Here is a 25,918-nt window from a genome sequence, read left to right as displayed (position 1 = left end):
GTCGGGAGTGAGGGAATCATGGCCTATAGGGCTTTGAGAATCTTGTCAGGCTTGCAAAGCACAGTCAGGCCCTATACCCCATTCAACATAACAAGTCTCAATGAAATGACGTTTGAGATATGTGTTGTAAATTCTGTGATGTGATATAGCTCAGAGTATATTCCAGAGTGAGAGGGAAAAAATCTGCCAAAGAATCCCGTCTCACTTAGCTGGGCCTCTTCAGATGGTGGGCCTATAGCATTGTGCGTACTGTACTACAACAATAACTACAGATATAATAACATCATTATTGTGTTTGAATCCCAGACATGATACAAATATTTAGCTTATGTTGCCAGTTTTCCTAATCATTCCATCAACACTGAATGCACTTCTTTCTTATATTTACTTCCGTCTTTATCTCACATCTCATACCAAACTTTCCTTTATCAGTGTCTTCCAACAAATGTTCACTGATCAATCTGTGTAGCCACCACAGACTGTACAAATAAGCCACAGAAACAGCCCCACTTTACCAACAGCGAAGGGCTCAAGTGCTTGGAAACTGCTCCCTCTAGTGTCCAAACGTGATCAGCACAGCCATTATTGGTGTACGCCTACGTCCTTTTTTGAATGAGAGCAAGGAGAAGTAGAAAACAATATAATTTACTGTCAGTATCACCCATTTATTTCATTTTGCATTTTACATTTAATTTTGTGCTGGTTAAAAAAAAAATCACCTTTGCTCCATGAATTAAGTGACCAATTGCTCATACTTTAATACAAGACAATGAATAGACAGATATCAGATACAGTAGTAGTAGTAGTAGTAGTAGTAGCAGCACTCATACTCAAGTTTTTCCAAGTTGGCCTCACATACACTTCCAAAGGCTCCATATAGTACACATTTGCAATACTTTTGATTTATGTGTGCCTAAAGCTAATAGTTATAACTCTGGATCAAGTGTGTTTGATTGTCTTTATTGTCAATGCCACAGCACCCTTCTGTCTGGAGCAGTGTCCGGGAACTCATCTCCAGACCTATCGTGCACGTTTTGGTTTGAGAAATGCTCCACGTCTTGTTTGTTGTCGCTGTTCCCATATTGTCTTTGATGTTGTCAGCAAAAGCCCAGTGTGGGACACATAAGGCATGAATGTTTAAGGTGACTTCTGCTGCCATGCGTTCAGTGGGACGTCCGTGTGCCAGATCTTCTCCTCGCCCCTCTGTTTGGAGCCCTCTCTCACCCCTAACACCTCCCCCTTCCCCATAACACAACCACCCACACATAGAACACATGACCGTCAGCCATGACAGATGTCCCACAGCCTGTACGTCCCGGGGCTGGACTGAGTGAGGACTGTGCTTGCGCTTCCTGCAGGGCTTTTGACACGCCATGTATCAGCATACATTACCCACGATGCTCTTCTGCTCAAACTGACTGCTCTTTTGTTTGATATTTATGCAAAATTCTATAGAGTAAAGCTTTTGTGGGCAGTTTTTTTATTTTTGTTTTATTTATTTTTGAGAAGAGCAGAAAAATAATAATGTAACTTTACAAATTTGACTGCTTTTAACTTAATCCCCGCCTTAACCAAACACATTGTCCCCAGTTCAGCTTTACCCAAATCTAAAAGCTTCTGGACTAGAGTTTATACAAGCCAGTGCAACACACCTCATTTGAAAGCTAAGACCCACAACACTTTTTCCTCGTGCTTTTGCCGTATTGTTACTGTCATCTTTTTCATCTCATTTTTTGTGGCTGTTCTGTTGCCTTTGTGTTGCTTTTTTGCGCTCTCATTGCTTATTTATCGCATTTTTATTACTTTTTTGTTGCTCCTTTGTTGCCTTTTGGTTTATTTTTTTGCTGCACTTTTATTGCTTTTTTGTGTGACGCTTTTTGACGTCTTCCTCGTGTTCTTCCCGTTTTTGTTGCTATTTTGACACTTTTTCAAGAAGCTTACAGGTTTGGGTAAAGCCGACCGAGAGAAAATGTCCCTTGGGGGATAAGAGATTAAATGGTGTACACTGCTGAGTGGCCTCGCAGATTCCACTGCTGCAGTACAGAGGTTGACCGCTAGGCGCCAGTAGAGCTCCACAGTTGTACCATATTGGACTCACGCTAACCCTGCCACAGAGGTTTTATAAGCCTGCTTTCATTCAGTTTCTCCAACATGTCTAAATCAACTTTTTTTTTTTTTTTCAATCATTTTAAGCATGGCACCAACGTATTAGAACTTCTCCATAATCTCGGTTCACTAAATTGCATAGAATATGTTTGAAATGTATCATTTTGACTGAACCGCTCACATCAGTGACTCATTCAGTTTTTTTATCCATTCATTAGTAAGCATAGACATACAAAAACACACATGCAATGTATCCAAACTTTTAATATTGGTCTATGCCTTTTAATCTCAAGAAGTCTTGCCAAAGGATAGTCATCAAGTCTTGCTTTCAATCCATAAAAAGGGAAGCTATTACACTTTGAACCCAGAGCTGGAGACAGACGTGCACAGACTGTTTATGAGAAGCGTTACAGGGGGAGGGGAAGACAAAGATGACATTATTAAGATTATTTTTACATTACTATGAAAGATGTAAGAAGGAAGGATGCTATTGGAGCTGCACAATGAGCAAAGACTAGGCATATCTCTTTCAAACAGCCTTAGATGCTGTTAATCTACTGCTTGTTGCATTTACCTTGACTCTGATTCTCGTACTAAAACAAACACAGATTTGGTTCCATGACCTCTTTGCTGGGACGTCTTAAAGCTCGGTGTGTGCAGATGGATGGCAGTGGCAGGGGACAGACAGGAGCTGAGGACTGCACTGTTCCTGGATGGATCAGGGCTGGAGAGAAAGAGAGAGATTTGGGCAGACTAACTGGGGAAACGCAGGATCACAACTTCGCTAAAAAGATACACCAGAGAGAGACACGGGAACCCAGAGCTTGGTATTCAGCGCCGAGACGGGTTTAGCCTCTCGGAACAAAGTAGTAGTAGTAATCGTAGTCGTAATGCGGTGGATGAAAACAGAAAAAGTGGTAGTTCGGTGTGTATGAAACCACTTGTGCATTAGCTAAACGAGAGTACAGTGAGGGCAGTTTGTGATCATGTGTAAGAGCTAGTAATAGTTTTGGTGAAAATGATGCTTAATATAGTACAATGAAATACTTTTTCTATCCATGAAGTATTTCATCTTCAGTGATTGTACCGTTCTATATTTACGTTTTGCTCAGTACATATACTCAATACACAATAACAACTTTTAACTGCGTGTACTTTCTGATTTAGATTCTTTTATGTGATATTTCTAAGTATTTACATATTCAAAGACGATGAAGTATTTGAAATCACCAAAGGGAGTAGCCATACTGTGATGCCTGCTGTATATGAGGCCTGTGCACACTGTAATAGATCAATATCCTTCATAATGAACAGGCAGCCCCTCTACATTATGCATATATACATATATACAATGTCAAACCTGTGATTCATTCTTGTCTGTTTGTCAATTTTGTTTTCTTTTTTTTTTTTTCTCCCACAGAGGCGATGTATCGATCGCAACTTCAGCGCAATTTGATCGGCGCTCCTTCTTATCCCGGCGCCGGGGTCGGCCGGGACGTCTTTCATGGGGGGTTTTCATGTTTATCACGCCAGTAATAATCGTAAACAAAAACGTGATTAAGTTGGCGTCTATGCGCGCGCGTGGGTGGCGGTATACGAGGCGAGAACACATACCTCTAGTGAGATGCCAGTTCCATCAAAGAGCCAATTTAGCAGAAGGCGCATCTTCTCATATTTTTTGAAATTTATACCTCCCGCATCCACGCTTGATATGATTGAAGTCCCTGCCAGCGCCTGACACTGATTAGAACATGTATATTTTAAATTAAATGCCAACTTTTTCCAACCATCTCTCTTCATCAGCATTAATCAACAAAGTGTCCAAAGCCGATATTACTCCGACATAAACCCCATTAGCTTCTTAAAATGGCCCGGCGCGCGCTCGGATCTGTCAAAGCTGTTTGGAAATCAGGCGTCAAGTGGAAGTAAATATCACGTGATGTTTTTCATTGTCAAGGGTTTGATAGGTCTTTGAATACAGCTGCTATCTGCCACAGTCAGTCAGTGTCAGCAGCACGTCAAAATGCCCCGTTATTGACACCGGTGATGTAGTGGAATGGGAGCGTTTTCTTCAGGTCGGCTGCCGGTGGAAACACTCCATGCTGTGGTTCGTGCACCATTGGTAGCACATGGGTTGATTCAGTATTTCATGTGTCACTTTTTAATTCAGGTTTGGTTCAGGTTAGGAGACGGTACTTTGCGTAGAAAAAGCATGTGCACTTTGTTGAAATCCTTCATTTATTTAAATCCAAGTAACTTCGGCCGTTCTCCTGCAGTGGTTCAATATATTAACTCATATACCTTTGTATTATATCTACTGGTATTGGTTTACTTTTTTGAAGCAATTTTTCTGAATGTTTTTTTGAGCCAAAACACATTTGATACAGCCTTCTTTGCATAATTGCCAAAGTCTACAATAAATTAGAGCTAGGGCTATAATCAAGCCTGAGCAATAGCCGTTTTTACATTATACATTTTGGTCGATGGATATCAAACAGAATGGATGGTTGTGTCCCGCTGTATCACCTAGATCAGGGGTCCCCAAATTCCGGATCTGGGTCCAGATCCAGACCTCCAGAGGCTTTAGTCCACAGCCCGATACTTAATTTCTAAGGCTGAATTAAAAAATATCTGAACAGTTTGAAAATGGCAAAATTATTGATTCACTGATCCGCTCTGCTATGTAGCTAAACAACCTGTGCTCATGTTTTAACTTTTTGAAGAGCAATGACTGCATGTCCGGACCCTGGACATATGGCGAACGTTATGGAAGAAAAGTTTGCGGACCTCGAGCTGATAGTTGGGGACCCCTGACCGAGATCAAACTTTGCTGTTGGAATCTGTTGAAATACTAAACCTTTGAGACTAAAATCATCTTCAAAGTCATTCTAACAGATTCAGGTGCTTTTTTGGGTTGATAAGAAAGTGGAAATCTTCTCTGGGAAAAGGGTTGCGAGTAAGTGAGGCACGGGGCCATTTCTAGGGGGTCGCAAGTTGCGACCCCCTAGAAATGGCCCCGTGCCTCACTTTGGGTCTTGACCTACCAGTTGAGAACCGCTGACCTCGAGGTGAACACAGGACCCTCTTGCTGTGAGGCTTTCAACTTTTGTTTACAGTACATCTCGGTGGGGGGAAAAAAAGGGAGTCAAATGCCGAGCAGATGTTGGGGAGCAAATGCTTTACCCACTGAACATCTGATCTGCCCCTCCATCGATAACTAAATACATAATCACTGAATCCATCCACACATTTATGGACACGACGCAATCCTTCTACTGCCTGTGTGGATGTACGATCGGCATCATGCGCCTGGAATCACCAAATATTCCCACCGATCGGAGTTGTTTTGTCACTTGGCTGTCAGCGCCGCCGCTCCGCTCCTCTCTCCCGCCTGAGTGTGACAAAAACCTCTCACTGTAAACGCCATTCCCCTCACTCATTATGTGCGTCTGTGTGCGTGCGCGGGGAACGTGACCTCTTTTTAAATCGCTGCCGTATTAAAGCGTAAACAGCCTACGGAGCTCAATGGAGGCGCCAGCAGGCAGATGCAACATTTTCTTCTTGGAGGTCTTTTTTTGAAATATAAATAAGCAGAGGAGCTGATAGAAGTCACTTAAACTAAGGAAAGGGAAGAAGAAAACCTGCACAAAGGGCGTCTTTTCAACTCCGGCTTTTGTAATGGAGGTGGCAAAGCTGCATATGTGTTGCGTCGTGTTCATATCCAGGTGTGTAGAAATGAGGCTGTTATGGAAAAGACGGCGTGTTGCAATTCAAAGTGAAACATGAAATCCAGGGCTACTGCTACTATATCATGTCATATAATATGAGAAAAGAATACACTGGCTGTTGGATCCGCTTTGCCTTTGGTTACAGCATTCTTACCATTCGTCATAAGAATGATATGGTTCAGTGTTGCATAAATAATTGTACTGATGATGGGAGAGTCGGATCACAGCGAAAAGCCGTCTCTTGCGGCGCATCCCAAAGACTCGCAGGGGTTAAGGTCTGGACTCTGTCATGGCCAACTCTGAAACAGGATTTAACAATCTGAGCCGGACGAACCCGGGCATCGTCTTCTTAGAATATGTATACTCAGGGAACAATAAAATCCATTCTTTGGCCATGTCATGTTGCTGAACCAAGAACTGACCCACTGCAGCAACACACAGACCCAGGTGCGACTGCGTTTTTTTTTTTTTTCAAATGTGTAAGGTTATTAGACTCTTAACCCCTCACCTGAACTGTGGCCAAAGTAACCAAAAAACCAACATGTGCCAGAAAAGCAACAATACTACAACAGAAAAGTGAAAGAGTGACAAAAACTGTGACGGAACCATGACAAAAAGCAAGGGGGGGAAAAAAACAGTAAAAAAGCAACGAAAACACGACTACAAAACTACTTTCAAGACCTGAAAGAGACAAAAAAGAGACAAAAACGCTGATCAGTTTCGTAGGCCTTAGCTTTGAAATGAGGCATCACACTGTTGCTCTCCTGTCCAGAAGCTTTGTAGATTTGGGCACTTCCGGACTAGAGAAAGTGCACTTGGTTAAGGTGGGGGGGTAAGAGGAAAGATTAAAGGAATAACTGGATTGTTCTGAATCAGTTTGTTCAAGATAGGATGGTTCGAATGATCTAAAAAAAAAGTCTTCAGTCACTGGCTAGAAAACCACCAATAGGTTTTCTGTTTCATCTCTATCTAGACAAATTGTGCGAGTGAGATTAATTACAATAATTATTAAAAATGTTGCACAAATGTACGACAAAGCCAAAAGTAGCAGAACACAACCGTCTTTATTCAACACCAGCATTTTAGAAGGTAGGGTTTTTCCACATATATATAGTTGAAAGCCTACAAGAAAAGTAATTTAAATATTTATATATATCTTTACAAATGTTCATGTCGGAGAGCTTTGTGGCCGGCTAAAACTGGCGGTATCTGGAGAGTGTACAAAGAGAGGCATGCACGGGGATGTCGCTGCCTTTTACAAAATGGCTGAGTTTGGACCCTTGATCCTCCACGTCCCATACAAATAACGCACTCCCCACAGACAGAGACGCCCCATGATAGGACTCAGAATGTTGCTACAAAAATAATGATGGCACTGATTGTACAACATAAAAAAGTGAACTTTGGGCATGTAATACAGTGTATGTTTTGAAATCCTGTTCAAAGTTGTCAGTGGACGCTTTAACCTTGATCATTTACTTCGTGTGATCACTTTTCCCACAAAAGTTCAGAATTTTGAGACATTTCCAGATGTGAAAACTGGCAGGAAAATAAAAAGTTGACAGATAATGTGCGTACAAAATGGCATGGCAGTAGGTTCGTATTTGTGTCACTAAAATCAATAAATAAACAAAAAATCGAATGAAACAGACTTCTCAACTTCTCTCATAGGCACAAGTCTAAAAAAATGTGAAAAATAATATTTAGTTGTTCAGTTCAAAGCACTGACAGTCAAAAGTCGTTTCCCTCATTAGAATTTCATCTGAATGTAACTGTTTGCCACATTTAAAGCCACAATGCGGAACATTGTTGCTACATCCATAGAAATCATAGAAACGCCTGTTAGAAATGAGCTTTCTATCCCCATACAAACAGTGAAAGCAAGCCCTACATTAAAGTATGACGAGGTATGACATGTCCGTTTCATAGCATTTATATAATTTCTGTAGTTTCTCCATTATTAACATGTTATAAGATAATGTTTAGCAGCAACTGGATGTATATCTGACCCCACAGAAAGCAGAAACTCAACTGAATATGATTTAGCATTTAGCATAGTGCCTAATTTTATACGCTAGCCCTTATTGAAAGTATAAATAATTTCTCACTAGGCTTTGTCCTCAAGTAAATAGATAGATACATCTGGATCGTTCCTAATTTGCGATGTTTGATGGCTAAAGGCTAATGGCTACAGAACAAATACACTAAACAGGCTAACGGACAGCTAGCAAGCCGGCTAGCTGTCCGTATATGTTGGGATCGAACACTGCTTCTCTTTTTTATTTCTCGGGCTACATCACGGTCGTGGAGCTAACGTTGCTAACTGCAGGCAAAGCAAAGCAGATAAAGATATTTTCCCCCATAATTAAATAAACACTTTATTTTCCTCTGTTTCTGGGGTGAAATGTTCCGCAGTGTGGCTTTAAATTATATATTTTTGAATTGAATGTATTAAAACTTAGTAATATGATGCTGTACTTCAAATTGAACAACTGAAATGATCTGAAATGATGAGCACCTATATAGTCCCCGGGTGCAATAGGAAAGTCAGTGTACATTAAGCCTAAACAATATATAAAACAATAAATACAAATAATAAATAAAGTCAGTTAAATGCATTGAAATAACACAACCACTCTCTCTCTCTCGCTCTCACACACACGCACAACCTGACAGTCCAGTTAAATGCAGCGCTCCAAGGCACGGGGCGGGGAGGTGGGGGGTGCTACTCAGTCTTTTCCGTTTTGCCGTCTTTGCTGGGGTTGTCGGCTGTTTTCCGGAGCTGTGATTTTTCCGAGTTGCCGGTGCTGATCTGGTCGCCGGCGGACTGGCTGGTTTTGCCGCTGCCTGAGTTTTTGTCCAGGTAGTTGAGCATCTCACTCAGGACTGTCTGGAAGGTGCTGAGGGCCGCGCACACGGCCGGGGTGCCGAAACCGTGGGTGATTAGACTGTGGAGGAGCAGAGGGGGAAACAGTGTCATTAGTACTGTAGTTTAAGTGCATATGAAAACACACAGTCGATGGAGTGTTCCCTATTTTAAGGATAGAAAAGGGACTCACTTATGGCCCTTGTGTACAGTATGGTTAGTTAACCTCTTCTTAAGTTATTTCACTGCTCACGGCATGTTTAAGTGAAGTAACAAACATCACAAAAATGTCACTCCAGACACTATTTTTAAGCTGAATTTGACAACTTCACTATGTACTCGTGCAAAAGGTCGTCTAACACAGTGTTTCCCAACCAGAGGTGACGGACCCCCTGAGGATAAGCAAGCGCTTAACAGAGGGTACTCGGAATTATTTCAGATCTAAAACAAAGCAGTTTAACCTCTTAATCTCCGCCTTAACCAAGCACATTATCTCCAGTTCAGCTTTGCCCAAATGTAAAAGCTTCTCGACTGGAGCCTAGGCTAGAGTAATGGCTCATTTGAAAGCTAAGACCTACAAAACGAGATTTTTCAATGCGTTGTCGCCACTTTTTTGTTGTATTTTTGGTGCTTTTTCATCACTTTTTTGTCACCTGTTTTGCTGCGTGTTTGTTGTCTGTTTTGTCACGTTTTTGTCGCCTCTTTTGCCACTTTTTAAAAAAACTTTTTTTCAAGAAGCTTTTAGATTTGGGTAAAGGTCGGACTGCGGTTTAGAGATTAAATGATAGTTTGAAATAAAATGTACATATTCATCAGTCTTTTAGCCTTATTTCGAAAGGAACGCATTGTCTTTTTACTAAAAATCTGAGCTTAGTTGCTTATCTTCTGATGAATTGGCCACAGTCTCGACACATATGAGGCACTTAAAGCATAAAAGAAACATCCAAGGGGTGCGTGAGACCAAAACTACGGAACACACTAAAGCATAATTATAATTCTATTGCTGTATCACGTAGCCCTGTCTTCAAACAAACCAAATGGAGCAAAATAAAAACCACCAAAACACTACAAATATTTTTTTTTCCATCCTTAATGAACTCCTTACTCGCAGCAGTATGCCAAAATGAAGTTGGACACAAGGCCGTTTACTTTCTCTTTCTTAATTGCCCGTAGCTTGTTGCAAAAGGTAAACATGAGTGCAGTAATTCCGTTATCTTTTTCGTCTCCACTCTCCGCTCATCAATTACTCAACAAAAGGCGCACAAACTCCAGCAAATCCAACCACTCGCCATCATGCATTTGGTTCTGCCTGTCTATTAGTGAATGCGCCGCCCTGCCTGCCCGCGCAGAGGACTCTCGCCGTGACACCGTTGTCCGACCTGAGCCTGTAGATTTGCACCGCCGGGAGAAAGTGCTGTCTCGCCTGCCATTACTGTTTATGCGCCCACTTACACGTATCGTTTCCTCTGTTGAAAACAAATAAATAAAGAAATCGTATATGCTGCAGTAGATGATGCCATAGATGTGACATTCCTGTTAACAAGCCTCTCCTTCCACCTCCTCATCCCAGATTAGAGGCGAATAACAAACTGCCGCAAGATGGGGAGACAACAGGAGAGCGCGACACAGCAAGGAGGGCCCAATATCAGCCCTGTGGACACGCTGCGGATGGTTTTAACCTCTTAACCCCCACCTGAACCCAGCGCAGTTTCTCCAGGTTGGCTTTACCCAAATCTAAAAGCTTCAAGGCAAAACGTGTCAATTAAAGCAACGAGAACGAGGATGGAAACGCAATAAGTAAGTGACACAAAAAGCGACAAAGAAGCAATAATGGAGAAACGAAAACATGCCAGAAAAGTGACAAACACGTGATGAAAGAAACAAAATAAAAAAAAGTGACAAAAGAGCGAGAGTTGAAACCACAAAGCAAAGAAAAAAAAGGAAATGTAAAAGGCAACAACAAAAAAATGTGACCAAAAAATGCTGCAACAGCGCAACAAAAAAGTTAGAATCAGTTTTGTAGGCCTTAGCTTTCAAATGAGTTGCTCTCCAGATGAGAAGCTTTTAGATTTAGGCAAAGCCGAACTGGAGAAATCGCGCTCGGTTAAGGTGGGGAGAAAGAGGCTAATTTAAAGAAATAGATTCTCTCCACAGAATTATGTGATTTGATATGATTTTTCACTAATGTAGTTTTCTTGCCCTTCACTAACTCCAAAACGTTTGCACAAAGTCTGATTAATAAAAAGAATCAAGAGTGTTTTGCATCAAAAAATGCTATACATGTAAAATATCAATATCAAGTTTTATGTTTCCATGAGGCATTTTACATATAGAATTAGCCTAAATTTTCAGCGACGGAATCTAAAGTTTTGTAAATGGCACCGGCGTCATGTGGTTACCTAAAGTGTGTGAGGTGTCTCTGTATGTCCAGGTCCAGGATGGGGGTAGGTCTGGAGGAGCCCAGGGGTGACCGGTCTTGGCTCAACAAGTCCTGGAACTCCTTACAGATCTGCCTGAGAGACACAAGCGAGAAAGGAAGAGAGAGAGCGGGTTTAGCATCTGTCCACGACAAACCCAACTGCACGTTAAGGGTTTAGGTCTCACTTCGTGGCTAGGACCATTTTCTTGCGTGCGCTCGTTTCTTTCGGCTCGTTGTGCTGCCGCGCCAAATGTTCGCCCACTGCTTTGCTGGGGAATTCTGTCTCGCACGTGTAGCCGAAGTCCCTCGCCAGGTGGAGCGCCTCTCCTGTTTCCACACAAAAAAATGAAAGAAATCCATTGAATCATTGTGTGAAGAGTGTTGTTTTCAATCGTCAAAATAAATGTACGACGTTTACCTTCGACTAAAGATGTGAGTAGCGTGACGTTGGCTGCTTTCCTCCGTCCTGCCGGTAAATTCAGGCCTAAACGGTCTAATTTCTCTCGAAGACACCGGCCGCCATTTTTTGACTTTGCTCTATGAAAAAAAATATATATATTAAATTAAATGAAATAAATGATCATACAGTTACAATGGCACTTAAGGCAAAGAACACCAAGACCAAGAACACATTGATAGTACCAAGCTACTACTAAGCCGCCCCAATTAAAACATCACTTTATCATCGAATCAAAGCCATCTGAAACAATAGCGCGTTCATTGTCAGCATTGTGAACCTAAACGCTGCTGTGTCTAATTAAAACTAATATAGATTTATTTTCAAAGCCGCTAAAATCAAACATATTAAAACATCTTATAGTTTTGAAGCCACTTCCCCCTGAGTTTCCTTCTTTAGTGCCACTCACTCTATTTATCTCCATATGCCCAAAGTGGCATGTGCTATTTTGGAAAACAGACACAAAAAGTTATTTCTGACATTTTTGATAATTGAAATGTATCTGTATTGCATTTTTTTTTTTCCATCCTTCCGTGCAATGGGCACACGATAGGTTGCACACATTCCAAATTCCATGTACTGTACTTGAAGATAAAACCGCAATCTTTAATGTGCAGTAGGTCCAAATTTAATTGCTTAAATAAAAAATTATAAAGTCGACAATGCTTGGCTAAAGGAGCAATGTTCAATGTATTTTTCTAGTTAATCTTCTCCACAACAACAACCAATCAAGATAGGGTCATTTGGATAACCCGTGACTGAAGTAGGCAATGTGCTCTCTTGGCCCGAGGACATTAGGCACAATGATCAGACAAGAGAATCCACACACCAACCATCTGCTCAGAAGCCTATACACCACCTCCAGTGCCACGTTTCACCCTGATAGTGTATATTTTATTTTAACATTGCACGCACGCACTTTTCCTACATCTCTAGACTTTGACCAAACCCATTGCAATTCACTATTTATGTGGCATTGTTGATTCATCTTACACGCCGCCATATTCTCTGTTCCCCTTCGTCCCGCTTCCCCCCACCCCTTCTCCCTCCAACCTCATCAATAATACAGATCTGGCAACCCGTGCGTTCCTGCCTTTTCTGTCTGATCTGGTGCGCCTTGGCTTGGCCCTCTCCTCCCTCCGGCCCTCTGGGTGATGGTGGCCTCCTTTCGCCTACAATTCTCTTTTATAGATCTGATTGGACCGAAATGTTTCATCTCAAGGCCATGCAGAGATATGGACGACAGAGACTAATATTTGTGGTTAGGAATATACTACTAAATTACAGGGAAGTGAACCAGGAAGTGCGCTGGTCCGACGCTTCTCGATATAACTTCTTACAATTTGCTGAATATTCCCTTTGTCATTCTTGCTCACACACAGTGGTGCGAACTTGCCATTCTAATTATTAAAACACATTATATTATATAAACTAAACAGGCTTCCCCATATGAATCCAGACGTGTGGGACTGACCTGCGGAGGATGCCCCCCAGCAGTGAGGCGTTGAGGCACTCCGGAGGGGACAGGCGTCGCTTCACTTCAGCGATGGTCACTTTGTATTTGGAGGTGGAGCTGAGGAGAGACAACCGTCCCGGGACCGAGCAGAACAGGTCTGTAGGATTCACCACACACGTTCCCCCTGCACAAATGCATTTGAGAAAGCTGTCATTGAAGAGGTAGGTTATGAGATTGAAGCCAAGATGTATTCAATACGGTATTAGTTCAATCTTGTGTGTTGAGAAGCTCCTTGTATTTGTGCACCCGCCAAAATGCAATACAATTTGGTCATTGTACCACTTGGTGGTACAATGCAGAGCAGTCCTGTAATTGTGGATAATTGGAGATAATTGGACAAACAAAATGTATTATTGCACAATATTGACTTTGTGTACTTAAGGCAAGGCAAGTTTATTTATACTGCACATTTCATGTCAGAGACAACTCAATGTGCCTCACACAAACACAAAAATGCAATGAAAATACAATAAAACAAATCCGTTCAAATGCCATACGCAGCAGTAAATAGGCATTCTTTCAGCCTAGACTTAAAGATTGTCAGAGGAGAGGCCTGTCTCACGTCGTCACAGAGACAGAAAAGGCCCCTTCCTGAGGTCCTCAAGGTCCAAGGTGGTTCATACTTATAGAGACCTATATAGACCCTGCCGGTCCATATTGAAGTTCCTAAATGATAATGTAGTTTGTCATGTCGGCGTATTTTGTTTAAACATGTTATTGATCAAAATTAGCTCTAATTAGCTCTCGACTATAGCCTGTTTAACCCATTCCTCGCCGATAGCTGGCGTGGCACTGATGGAATGAGGAGCAGCTTTATGTTGAATGGTTTTGAGCTGAGGCTGCAGCATGAGGACGTCCTATGGGACAACATGGCCGCTCTCAGCCATGGCCAAGTGCAGCTCTGTCTGCCACATATCTATAATTCAGCACCCGCAGAAGAGCTCCATTTTCCTTCTGTTCTCCAAATGAGCTTGAGCTCAATGTCAGACCTGTAGCTTCACCATGATGCACTCTGTGAGGACAGAACGATAGGCCTATACTCTTATAATGCACTCTGTGAGGACAGAACAGTAGGCCTATGTGTTACATGTGCCCTATACTCTTATGATGCACTCTGTGAGGACAGAACAGTAGGCCTATGTGTTAAAAGTGCCTTATACTCTTGTGATGCACTCTGTGAGGACAGAACGATAGGCCTATGTGTTACATGTGCCCTATACTCTTATGATGCACTCTGTGAGGACAGAACAGTAGGCCTATGTGTTACATTTGCCCTATACTCTTATGATGCACTCTGTGAGGACAGAACAGTAGGCCTATGTGTTAAAAGTGCCTTATACTCTTGTGATGCACTCTGTGAGGACAGAACGATAGGCCTATGTGTTACAGGTGCCCTATACTCTTATAATGCACTCTGTGAGGACAGAACAGTAGGCCTATGTGTTACAGGTGCCCTATACTCTTATGATGCACTCTGTGAGGACAGAACAGTAGACTTATGTGTTACATATGCCCTATACTCTTATACTTATGATGCACACACACAGGTACACTTATATTTGTACAGCAGGTTGACTATGAGCCTCAGAGCATAACTCCAGTCTGCTGTTGGTCGCTGTGAGAGCCCTGAATAGCCAGTATTGGTCTGATCAGACCCAGTCGACACAGACCTGATGAACTAATGCCCTCCACTATCCTCACCCAGTCTGGGTAATGTGCAGCGTGTGCTCCACGTGCTCAGTCCGTTAGTGACGAAACAGGCCCAGTCTGTCTGTCAGCCTCACGCACACTGACAGGGCGCGCGCCTCTGAAAGCTGTGGGTTCACATCACATTAATTCCCCTAAAAATGTTTTGATTCAAAGTAGTTTGTATTTTATGTTGCCAAGGGCAATCGAAAAGAGCTATTGCCGGTAGTGCAGTCAGTGGAGCACGCGGGCCCAGAGGCGATAACGGTATTTAAGCAACGGAGAGTAGCCTGGGGCTGCGGCGCGAGCGGCGGGCGGATCACACGCCGAATCAAGCGCCTTTTACCAGTTTGCCATGAAAATTAAAGAAAAAGAGACACGGGCCAAATGTCATCCTCCTCATATTTTAACAACAATGTTTAGAGCTCCTAAAAAGCTGCAATGTCTTGACAGAGAAGACAGAGGCGTGTGCACGGGAGCTTGGGGCGGGAGCGCGCCTGACAGATCACTGAGCTGAAGTGGAAGAGGGATAGCAGGGTGATTAAAACACAGACGACTCCTCCTAAGTAGGATCCGCGTTTCTTGAGTGATTTTCTTTTGAAAAAGGTTGTGTGAATATTCATGGCGCCAAAGCCGCAGTCAGAAAGAACAACATTAATATGATCTCGGCTGAATCCGGCCCCGCGCAGCATTAGCATATCAAAGCGTGCGCCTGAGGCGAGAGAAGCTATCGATACGCGAGCGGGAGGTAAAGCAAAGATTATTGGTTGTGATGGTTGCAGCGGCTGAGCTCAGGGCCAAATACGGCGCACCATTAACCGAAAGTGATAGCACAGGGATTCCCGCGTCAATCTGAGAGAAAGCCCCAACACCAACCAGAGCTGATGAAAAATTAAACCTGAGACACAGCCTTCCCCTTTGCACATGAGCCCTCTGCACAGAGTCTTCTGCACAGAGACACAGCCCTATACACTGACACAGACTTCCCCTCTGCACATGAGCCCTAAGCTCAGTGTTCTGCAGAGACACAGCCCTATACACTGACATAGACTTCCCCTCTGCACATGAGCCCTAAGCTCAGTGTTCTGCACAGAAAAATAACCCTATACACTGACACAGACTTCCCCTCTGCACATGAGCCCTAAGCTCAGTGTTCTGCAGAGACACAGCCCTTTACACTGACACAGACTTCCCCTCTGCACATGAGCCCTAAGCTCAGTGTTCTGCAGAGACACAGCCCTATACACTGACACAGACTTCCCCTCTGCACATGAGCCCTAAGCTCAGTGTTCTGCAGAGACACAGCCCTATTCACTGACACAGACTTCCCCTCTGCACATGAGCCCTAAGCTCAGTGTTCTGCACAGAAAAATAACCCTATACACTGAAGCAGACTTCCCTTCTTCACAGTCTTCTGCACTGAGTCTTCTGCACAGAGAAAATACCCCATACACAGACACAGCCTTGCCCTCTGCAGAGTCTTGTGAACAATATTTTGCAGAGACACAGCCCTCTGCCCAAAGAAACAACCCTATACACTGACACAGACTACCACTCAGCACATGAGACACAGCCCTCTACACAGAGACAGTCTTCCTTTTGCACAGAGACACAGGCTTCAGAACACTGCTGCTGGCAGGCTGTCCACACTACTACACCAGAGCACTCTCACATGCATCAGAACAGAAAACATTGACCAAGGACACACAGCTCTACCATACAGCCCCCACAAATGCCTGCCTTTCTCTCCTTCAGTAACACTGTGCATGAACGCAGGGCTGCCACAGCTTAGCTCACTGTAAAAATGATTTACTTCTCTCTCTTTCTTTGATTTCTTTGAGCCGCTGAAAAACACAATCAATTAATCTGTGTCTTATGGATCTGAGTCATGTTTCCTAGTTCCACCGTTCACCATCATCAACAACATTACAGGATTCATCAGGCCTGAGCAGAGCTGGAAAAATACCAGATTGTTATTTCTATTCTATTTCCTCTTTTTTTTTCCATTTACTTCACAAAGCACATTTTAGACCCATTTGGAAGAATTCATATTTGAGTGACAACATGAAGTGAAAGTGAAATAAACATGAAGAAGTCACATGCATTTTGGAACATTGTGTAAAAGTCTTAACTGTATACTCAGCATTTTAAACACATAAGGCCTATGGTGCAGGATATATTGATGTTTGCAGTGGATATGACCCCAGTGCGGCGTTTTTGATTTGCTATTTGTGACGATTCAGACAGCCATTTCCATTCCATTGCGATCAATCTCCCAAGCCAAATAACAATTATATCTTTCGCATTTCTGCCATGAAACGGAGCATATAATCCAATATATGACTTCTTGTTACTATGGTTACAGCTTGTCCTCATAGTTGTTGAGTTGCAGAGTTGCTTTTTCTACATGTCATTTCTTTGCTGTAATGTGAAGTAACCAAAACAAACATATTTATTTGAGTTCTCTTCAGGTTCCATGTAGGCCTATTTATTTGTTGTTTCCCCTTTATGTCAAAATAGTCTCTTTGGGTTCCATGTACACATTTTTGTTTCCCCTTTATGTAAAGTAGTCTCTTTAGGTTCCATGTCCTACATACTTTTACATGTCTGAACCTCTCATGTCGTCTCCAGCCGCCACACTTGCACATCCTCAGTCAGTTTGAAAAGTCTTGCATTAGTCATACACCTTCCCCTTTAATAGTACATGCTCCTATTGTAATTTTAATGCCGCGCGATAATCAAGAACAATGTTTGTCTACCCGATCAATTGTGTGCCCTTCTAAACAGCATAAATATTCCATCAGACGTGTGCGCGCGCTTGCGTTGCCTGCTGCGGCGGAGAGACGTCGCCTACAGGTTTGTGTTTTTTTTTTTTCCTCCCCCCCCTCCTCACTTCAAAAGGAGGAAATGTTGGGCGCTAATGTAAACTCGTACATACAGGCTGCTAACACGGCTGTCGCAAAACTGCTGACACCGGTGACATGGCGCCGAGCGGAGCGCCTAAATGAGTGACAGTGTTTCCGGGAGGACGAGGAGAAGCGGAGGGCCGGGTGCTGCTGTCGTAACATGTTGACAGAGACGACAGCGGCGGCGCGTTGTTGAGGGGGCCACTGTGCTCAGTTTTTTTTTTTTTTTTTTTTGTGGAGAGTAAAGGTGAGAGAAGGTGCAGGTGGGTGTGGGACGGGGGAGGACAAGGGGTCGTGAGGGGTTTACGGGCTGGGAGAGAGGGAGGGGGGGCGGGGCTTACCTCTGCGGATGACCCCTCCCTGGCCGTTGAGCACGAGACCACACTGCGCCTCCACTGAGCCCTGTGGAGACAAACGTGGAGTTGTTAGTCACAGGTGGAATACAGGTGGTTTGGCTTGACTTTACCGAGCAGTAACAACACACTGGGATAATGCAGCCCTGTTTCTGTTATTGTTAAGAAAATACTCCCCTTGTTGCATTGTACCTAACAAATTTAGCTTGTATAGGTACATAATGTAAAAATAATACGACATAAAACATTAGGATTAGGACCTTATGTCTTATTACATTATACTGACAAGCTACTGACACACATTTATCCATTGTTTATGCATAATAACAAAATATAGGCACAAGTTAATACTGATTGTTACATAGCACGTTTTTATCTCAATTTGGAAGGTGTAATGTATCAAGGGTTGTGTAAAATAAAATGCATGTTTCCTACAGTGTAAGTACTAAGTGTTAGGTTTACCATGATGTCATTGGTGGGTTCTGTAATCACCATACTTATTGTGTTTGGTTCTTTCAGCAGAGGTAGGACTTATTCAAGCTCTTGAATATAAAAACCAGAACAGCTTTTTTTTTTTTGCCTTATAGTTTTTAGATGCCAATATTTCTGTCCATAAGGAAATAATTGGAAGAAAGTGTGTCTTAAAAGTAAAATCATATAAAATCATAAAATGAACTATTTCCCTATACAGACGAAACGAAAGCTATTTTTTGTTTGTTTGCATGAAACGCATTTGATTTAAAGTGATATTGTTGCAGCTTGAAATACAACTATTTATCAGACCTTTTTGTTAACATGGTGGCCACTGTAATCATCATTGGGCCATGCAAACTCACTCACTAATCTTCAGTACTCTGTCATGTTTCATTCTGCCATTTTTTGAGACAAAATGAATTTCCAGCTTATGACTGAATGATTAAATGATTAGATATCTACAAAAGTATAGATTTAAAAATGTGTTGAGCACAAATTGCTATACTGAATTTGGTAACAATAATATTATGCTATTAGTATGTTGTGCATTTAAACATTTACATTTTAATTCCACATTTTTGCCAAATTTTTATTCCATATCCTGTAAGTGGTACAATATGATAAATGTCAAAATGCACTTGTCTGATATGCAAGCAAACTATTATTTGTTCTTTTTGAGTATTGAGCATTTACATAATGGGGCCAAAATAACAGCAACAATGGAGGGGAAAATTAAAATAAAACTATTTCCAGGTTAACCTCTTCCTCAAAGTGCTCCTGTGCCATTTGTCATACTGTGCTACCTTCTCATTGTCAAGTGTGTTGACATAGCTCCCCTCCATCACTAGCTGTGCCCCTCGTCCTCAGAACTGTTTCTAGTATTGCCTTTTTGTTCGAAAGTGCAGATCACTTAAAGGGCTTTGAGGAATATTGAGGGCACAGTGAAAATAAAGGATGCGCCTCACGGCTGGAGCAGAAACGAGTCTAATTTGAAAAGCTGGAGGCGATGGCGCAGCAGGCCTCACCCACTCCGAGAATAAAACGGTGTCCAGAGCAAGAGGGACAGGCGGCAACCTGTTGGGACCCTCTCCAGACAGCGTATGGTGGGAAATATACGGTGCTATAGGTGTGCGTAAAAACCCCGTCGCCATCTTGCTCGCGCGTCTGGCCGTGCTTTATCAACAATGTCATCAAGAGAGAGAACACACGCTTTTTATTCAGAAAACAGTTAATCCCTCGTGCGCGCCGCGGGCCTGGCCCACGCACCCTGATTAAAACGGGGTGTAAAAAGCAGCGTGTTTTAGCTCTTTTTAAGCAGCCCCGGCCCGGCTCCTTTCGGGGGCCGCAGCTAAAGTGATTATAGAATCAATATACAAAACGCACAGAGGTCCTGCATGAATTAGCCCCGCGCCGAGGAAAGGTGTGGCAGCTGCCTTTGTTCACCATGAAAATCTCTTTAACGCGCTCAAAGATGCGCCCGGGCTGCACGAGGCCGGCGCCACATCTGTTCCATGTCCACGTCCAGACAGGTTCACGCGCCCCTCTCTGTTCTCTCTCTCTCTCTATGTCTCCAAACAAACCACTTCTCACTCACAATAATAATAATAATAATAATAATAATAATAATAATAATAATAATAATAATAATAATAATAATAATAATAATAATAATAATAATAATAATAATAATAATAATAATGAGCTTTTCAAGATCTGCATCCGCAAAGCGTAGGAAGTATAGCGACACCAACAAGTAAAGGAAGCCAAACCTGGGGGATTGTTTTGGGCTGAGGCAATAGAAACACACACATTTGTAAAGGCTGCAATGTGGAGCGTAAAGCCTATAGAATATTTTTAAGACAAATGTTTTTTTGTAAAAAAAAAAAAAAAAAAGGCAAAAATATTTAATTTGAGAATTTTGCCAATACATTAAAGTAGGCTAACCCCTTTTTACAGAATAAACAATAATAATAATAATAATATTAATAATAATAATCATAATAATCATAATCATATCCTAATAGGAAGTTAGCATTATTCTACATTGTTATTATTATCAGGATTTATATTATTTAGTTTATTTAGTTTAGTAGCAATTACTGCCTATATAAAAACAACAAAAACGACACCAAACAACATAATAATAATAATAATAATAATAATAATAATAATAATAATAATAATAATAATAATAATAATATACACAAATAAATAATAATAATATTAATAATGAGAAATATTATTATTATTATTTGAATATATTACTACATAGCCCAACAGGCTAGCAGTGCATTTTGCAATTTATGATTCATATATTTTCATGATAAAAAAGGGAAAAAAGTAGCAAACATTTCATTTTTGCCTAAGACTAAATTGAACAGATTGTACTTGCTGTTAAAAATCATTTGGAGTCTGAATGCGTAATGACGTCGCAGCCTGAACGCCTGTTAGTAAACAAATAAACGGCTGAAGTGATTAGTGAGTGTGTTAACGTGTGTTTAACCAGAGCCGCGTCTTAAGGCGCTCAGATGTCGCTGCGTAAGCCCCAAAGTTGATTGACGTTAAGTCTGTAATTGGATAAACTACGGTGCTTTGTGGCGCTCGAGCGGCCTATTGTGCCCGCAGCCCGATCCGTTAATCCGGCCTTTACCGCAGTCTCAGCCGGACACACACCGCACGCAAGCCGCGCTCTGCTTCATCTCGCCATTTCTTTACATCCACAAGATTTATGTAAAGTCTGGGTCACGTGTGTTTGTGCAGAAATAAAGGGCGCATTGGACAAAAGGCTTGAATAGACTCTAGTCAATTAACCTTTAGAAACGCGCAGCCGTGCACTTGACACGGGCTTAGCCTGCGCCTTGTTGCCTCACGTTTGCTTGTGCTCAACAAATCTATCTGAATGTGTTTTAGATTTAGTCCACAGCAGGACGGGACAGCCCAAAGAGTCGCCTGTCAGCGTCCAGACTGGCACTCTGACCAGACTTAGACATCTGGCGCTGTTCAATATTTTGGAAATGCTGCTGAACAAAAGGGGGGTTTGACTGGGCTTTGTGCGGCTGTAACGGGCCGGGGCTAAAGGGAGGCCGGTACCTGCAGGTCGTCGGCAGAACCCGGAGGCAGACCCAGACCGGCTGCGGGCAGCAGCCTTTGGTCCGGATGGTGCATGCCGACGCCGTAGGCCTGGGAGCCATGTGACGTCATCAACGATAGGTCATGGCGGCGGTAGGCATCGAGACAGCCGAGCTCGCGCCGTTGCTGCTCGTCCAGGCACGAGGACTTGAGAGCCGACCGTGCACTGTGGAGGTTGATGAAGTCCGCCGGTTCGCCGTGGTGCAGCTGCTGGTAGTACTGACCCGAGTGGAGCGAGTTGAGCCCGTAGGCCTCGGGGGCCACGGGATGTGAGTGCTGGAACTCGTAGTGGAAGGACTGGTGGTGCAGGGGCGTGTACTGGTGGTTGGCGGAGAAGTAGGGCGAAGCGAACTCCGTGCCCGCCGGGGCAGGGTAGGTGAGCGGTGAAGAAGACGAGTAGGCGACCGAAGAGTTGGCCACGGACTCCAGGCAACCGAGCTGCATGAGCCGGTAGCTGTTTGATCCGTCGTGACGTATCTAGGAGACAATAAAGACATGGTGTCGTTTAGCATCAGCTCTGCTCTGCGCCAAAAACACTCTCCAAAACACACTCAAAGCGTTTTTTCACGCTATTCCACCTGAAGGAGATGTCACATCCACGCGACGCGGCAACAGGAGCCGTCGGTATTTTTCCCCTCCCTTTGGCATGCCTGTCACTCTGCTCGCAGCGTTTTAAAGGCATGCTGTTAGATATTATTATTATTAGCGCCGCTGGTGCAAAGTGGTGCCGCTCAGACAGAGGGAGGTAAGCCGTGCGGAGAAGGGACTGTTCCGCTTCAAAAACGCACTAATCACAACAGTAGCTTCCACTTCACAAATAAAAATAATCTGGAGCTTTAAGACTGCCTGCATTATCCCCGACATTTGCCACGCATTTCCCCTTTCCAAATCATTGAAACGCTTTCTTAAAACAGTCGAAAGACAAGAATCTCCTACTCTTATTGAAAGTATTTTTCAATTAAAAGGAATGAATTACCTCAGCGTCGTGGACAAGCCCAGGGAAGGTCGCTGACATTGTGCTTTCTGCAAAGTAAACCGTGTTTGTCTTCCCTCTCTTTCTGGCTCCGGGGTCGAATAATAAAAATCGCGTTAAAATCCTCTGAAAAAGCGAGTGAAAATTGAAAAATCCCCCTTTTGCTGCGCGCGTAAAAGGCAAACGGCACAGAAAGCTGGCGGAGCGTCTCCCCTCTGCACGGACGGGGCTGGCGCACGGATTTTGTACTTGCAGGGTATTTCTCGGCTGATGTCGTAGGTCCCTTGGTAATATAGAAGTTTTGAAAATTAAGCATCAGCACTGAGGAATGGGAGGACAATAGACGGAGCGGAGCATCCCAGGAGACACGGAATAAATATTGTATCTTCGCCTTAATAAGGAACCGACTGCTTCTTTCAACATTTTCCACGCTTTTTCTGGACATTTGCCTTTTTTGACCCGTTTGTCTTTTCGCCGGGTCGACTGCTCCTTTTTTATGTCTTATTTTTATTTGTGTTACTTGCTTATTTTTTTTAACGAATGAATTATTGTCTGTGTCTGGATTTTCAACGACAAATGTAAGTTCTTTTTCTCACAAATATTAAATAGGTTTTATCATCATTTGTCTCATGTTGATATTTTTCTTTATTATGAGGGTGTTTTCGGCTTTTTATTCTCAAGCAAAAAATGGTGCATGACGTGAGAGTATTTTAATTTTAGTTGGATTTATTATTGTTTTGCTGATTTTGAAAGCAACCATTACGCGCGCGTGTGTGCGCTTTTACGCATAGCTTTCCACAACAAACGTCGAGTCCATGCCGAGATTTCTGTATGATTTAATATAATTTACACTTTCCTTAAAGCAAAACACAATTTCATATTTTTAAATCTATATATTTTTTAGAATTTCTAACGGTTATTCGTTCATTGTTAGCATATTATGGTTAATATAAAATACATTTGTGTAAAAATGTTCAAATATACCTTTTTTTCGCCCCCAAAATAAGTCTATCTGCGTGTTTATTTTTTGTCTGTGAATGAGTTCGTTTTTTCGGTCAGTCGGTCATCCTCGTGACCCCTCTCTTCTTTTTCTCTCTCTTTCCTCCTCGAGCAGTAACTCACCTGAACACGCGCCCTCAGGGTGGTCCTGCTCACGCTGCACGAGCGAGCTGAAGAGTGAGATACGCTACTGTTTTAAATGCTTTATTTAAACGTTTTCGCGTCCTTTCACTTACAGTAATCACATTAAGAAAGATGATAACAGGGGAAGAGCTCTGCTGCACGGTTCAATCTAAATCCCACATCTAATGACACAAATGTGGAGTGATGCACTTAGAGCTGGCGTGCCCTAAGGCCACAAGGGAAAGCAACAAAAGCAGGAAAAGCTTGTGGTCACAGCCTGAAGAGGGAGACGCTGTAGATGGAGATGGGAGGAGAGCTGCCTATCACGTCTTAGCGCTCACACGAGGAGAGAGAGACCAATCGCCTGCTAATTCCGAGCAGCAATAATCACTGCTGTTGTGGATGTTTTTAACTGTTTCCAAAGCGACCCGCTGGTGTTGGTAAAGCTGCAGTGTGACGCCAGGACGCGGATTGACTCTAGATTTTAATTAAGGAATATTTCCCTTCCCATCTGTTCCCGCATCTCACAAGATCCACTTAATAACAACAACAATATTTTAACTTAGGTGCCCTCTCTGTTGTGCGTAAAAAAACACTGTAAACACTCTCTGTTTTGATAAAAGGTAATAAGAATTATACTCTTTAAAACTGTTCTCTTAGAAACGGGGAGGGGGGAGGGGGGTCCTGCCTAAAAACTTCCCAAGGCCTTTTATATTTTAATTACTGATTATTTTGCCTCGGGCTCAGGACGTGGATGCTCTGCGCGACCGAGGGGCCGATGAAGGCCGCTTGTCGCACGTCAGGTGAGAGGGGGGGGGGGGGGGGGGGGGGGGAACTGCGAGAGACCTGGGAAAAAAAGGAGGAGGGATGAATAGGAAGGCCACCGGGCATCGAGAAAGAGCGCTTTTGTGTCAATTAACCGAGTGATTCCTTGCGTAATTGTGGGGTTCAGTCTCATTCTGGGGGTTTACATCGCCAATCTGAAGTGAATGCCAGCCAGGAGGATGGATTTAAAGGTGGGGAGGGGGGGCGAGCTGGATCACAGGAAGACAGGTAATGGTCTTGACGCGGGCCTGGAGTGGAATATGAGCCGCTTAACCCGTTTCCTCTGATGGGCGCTTGATCAAAAAGGGCATTTATGAAAGCTTTTGGAGTGAAAGTTGAGTGGAGTGTCTTGGTTCTATGGATGAACTTGTGCATCTCTCACGCGGTTGAGTTTTATACATGTTGCAACTGCGAGCACCAGTTGCACCATAGACGGTCTAATATCGCACGGGCTCAAGGAAGGGCAACAGTGGCTGGAGCTTTTACCGGGGGCTGCGCGGGGGAGAGACGGGCGCGCGGTACCAGATGCGCACTGATGTCCCGGACAGGAGCCAGTCCATCTGCCGCCTGACGAGGCAGGGAGCGAGGGGAAAGGCCCCGGAAGCCCCGCAGCCCAGAGGCGAGAATTTAGAGCAGCCCCAAAGGTTTCTGAGAGATGAAGCCTGTTAGACACTTTTTTTATGGCCAAAAAAAAAAAAAAAAAAAAAGAGGAGACAGGCTTTCCATGCGTAATTTGAGATTTATAAGCGTGAAGGGAAACATAACAACTACTGTTTACGGTTGAATAAGAGGAACCTCAAACACAACCAAATCCATACCAAATGACTGTAAAAACGCGTGGCTTGAATATACAGCAAACAGCTAAAATAACTTATATATTGACATTTCACGTTTAATAACTCAATAATACACAACTTTGTCAGTTATAGTGATAAGTAGGCTGATCATAATGGATCAATATAATCTCTGGCACATTATAATAATCCCGGTAATTCAGCCTTGGTTTACTCATGATATCTTAAATGCGCTTTGTACATAACAGCACTGTTTGCTTTTGACCCAATTTAACGAGATTTAGAGCGAGCTCGTGCAAAGATCCCCCCCCCCAAAAAAAAACTCTTGTGTCTTGGTGTTAAACAGAACTAATGCGAAAATCCCAATCCAAGATCTAATCCAGACTTAAAATGCCGGTTTGCGGGAGACACAAGGCGGATGTCAGATCTTTTTAGTCTCTCCTCGTGAGCTTCCTCTGCGCGCCGACTGGTTTAATGGTGGGCCACACTTTATTTATAATAGATCAGTCCATAGCCTGCAGTCATGTGGCCTATTGCTACCACAGTAAACAGAGCGCCTGTGAT

At 43.0% G+C, this 25,918-nt stretch overlaps 1 protein-coding gene across 3 annotated transcripts in view; it reads right to left on the bottom strand.

The window, feature by feature from the left end:
• The window catches only part of tfap2d (transcription factor AP-2 delta (activating enhancer binding protein 2 delta)), a gene marked incomplete at its 5' end in the record, with an annotated part of 67,293 nt that extends 43,037 nt beyond the window's left edge, over positions 1-24,256 (bottom strand). The window contains 8 exons of one of the 3 annotated variants that reach the window (XM_079571982.1): positions 7,674-8,782; positions 11,100-11,213; positions 11,305-11,446; positions 11,538-11,656; positions 13,051-13,216; positions 18,026-18,086; positions 21,602-22,117; positions 23,736-24,256. In XM_079571982.1, coding sequence (XP_079428108.1) covers positions 8,560-8,782; positions 11,100-11,213; positions 11,305-11,446; positions 11,538-11,656; positions 13,051-13,216; positions 18,026-18,086; positions 21,602-22,084 — 1,308 coding nt within the window. In that variant the 3' untranslated portion in view covers positions 7,674-8,559. Of the gene's footprint in view, positions 1-7,673; positions 8,783-11,099; positions 11,214-11,304; positions 11,447-11,537; positions 11,657-13,050; positions 13,217-18,025; positions 18,087-21,601; positions 22,118-22,218; positions 22,347-22,616; positions 22,656-23,735 lie in introns of those variants that run through there. The other 2 variants (XM_079571984.1, XM_079571983.1) reach the window with 2 other exon arrangements.
• Positions 24,257-25,918: the final 1,662 nt, after the last annotated feature.

The sequence above is a fragment of the Gobius niger genome (genome assembly GCF_951799975.1).
Source record: "Gobius niger genome assembly, chromosome: 15".
Classification (NCBI taxonomy): domain Eukaryota; kingdom Metazoa; phylum Chordata; class Actinopteri; order Gobiiformes; family Gobiidae; genus Gobius; species Gobius niger.
This window is presented reverse-complemented; position numbering and strand designations above follow the sequence as displayed.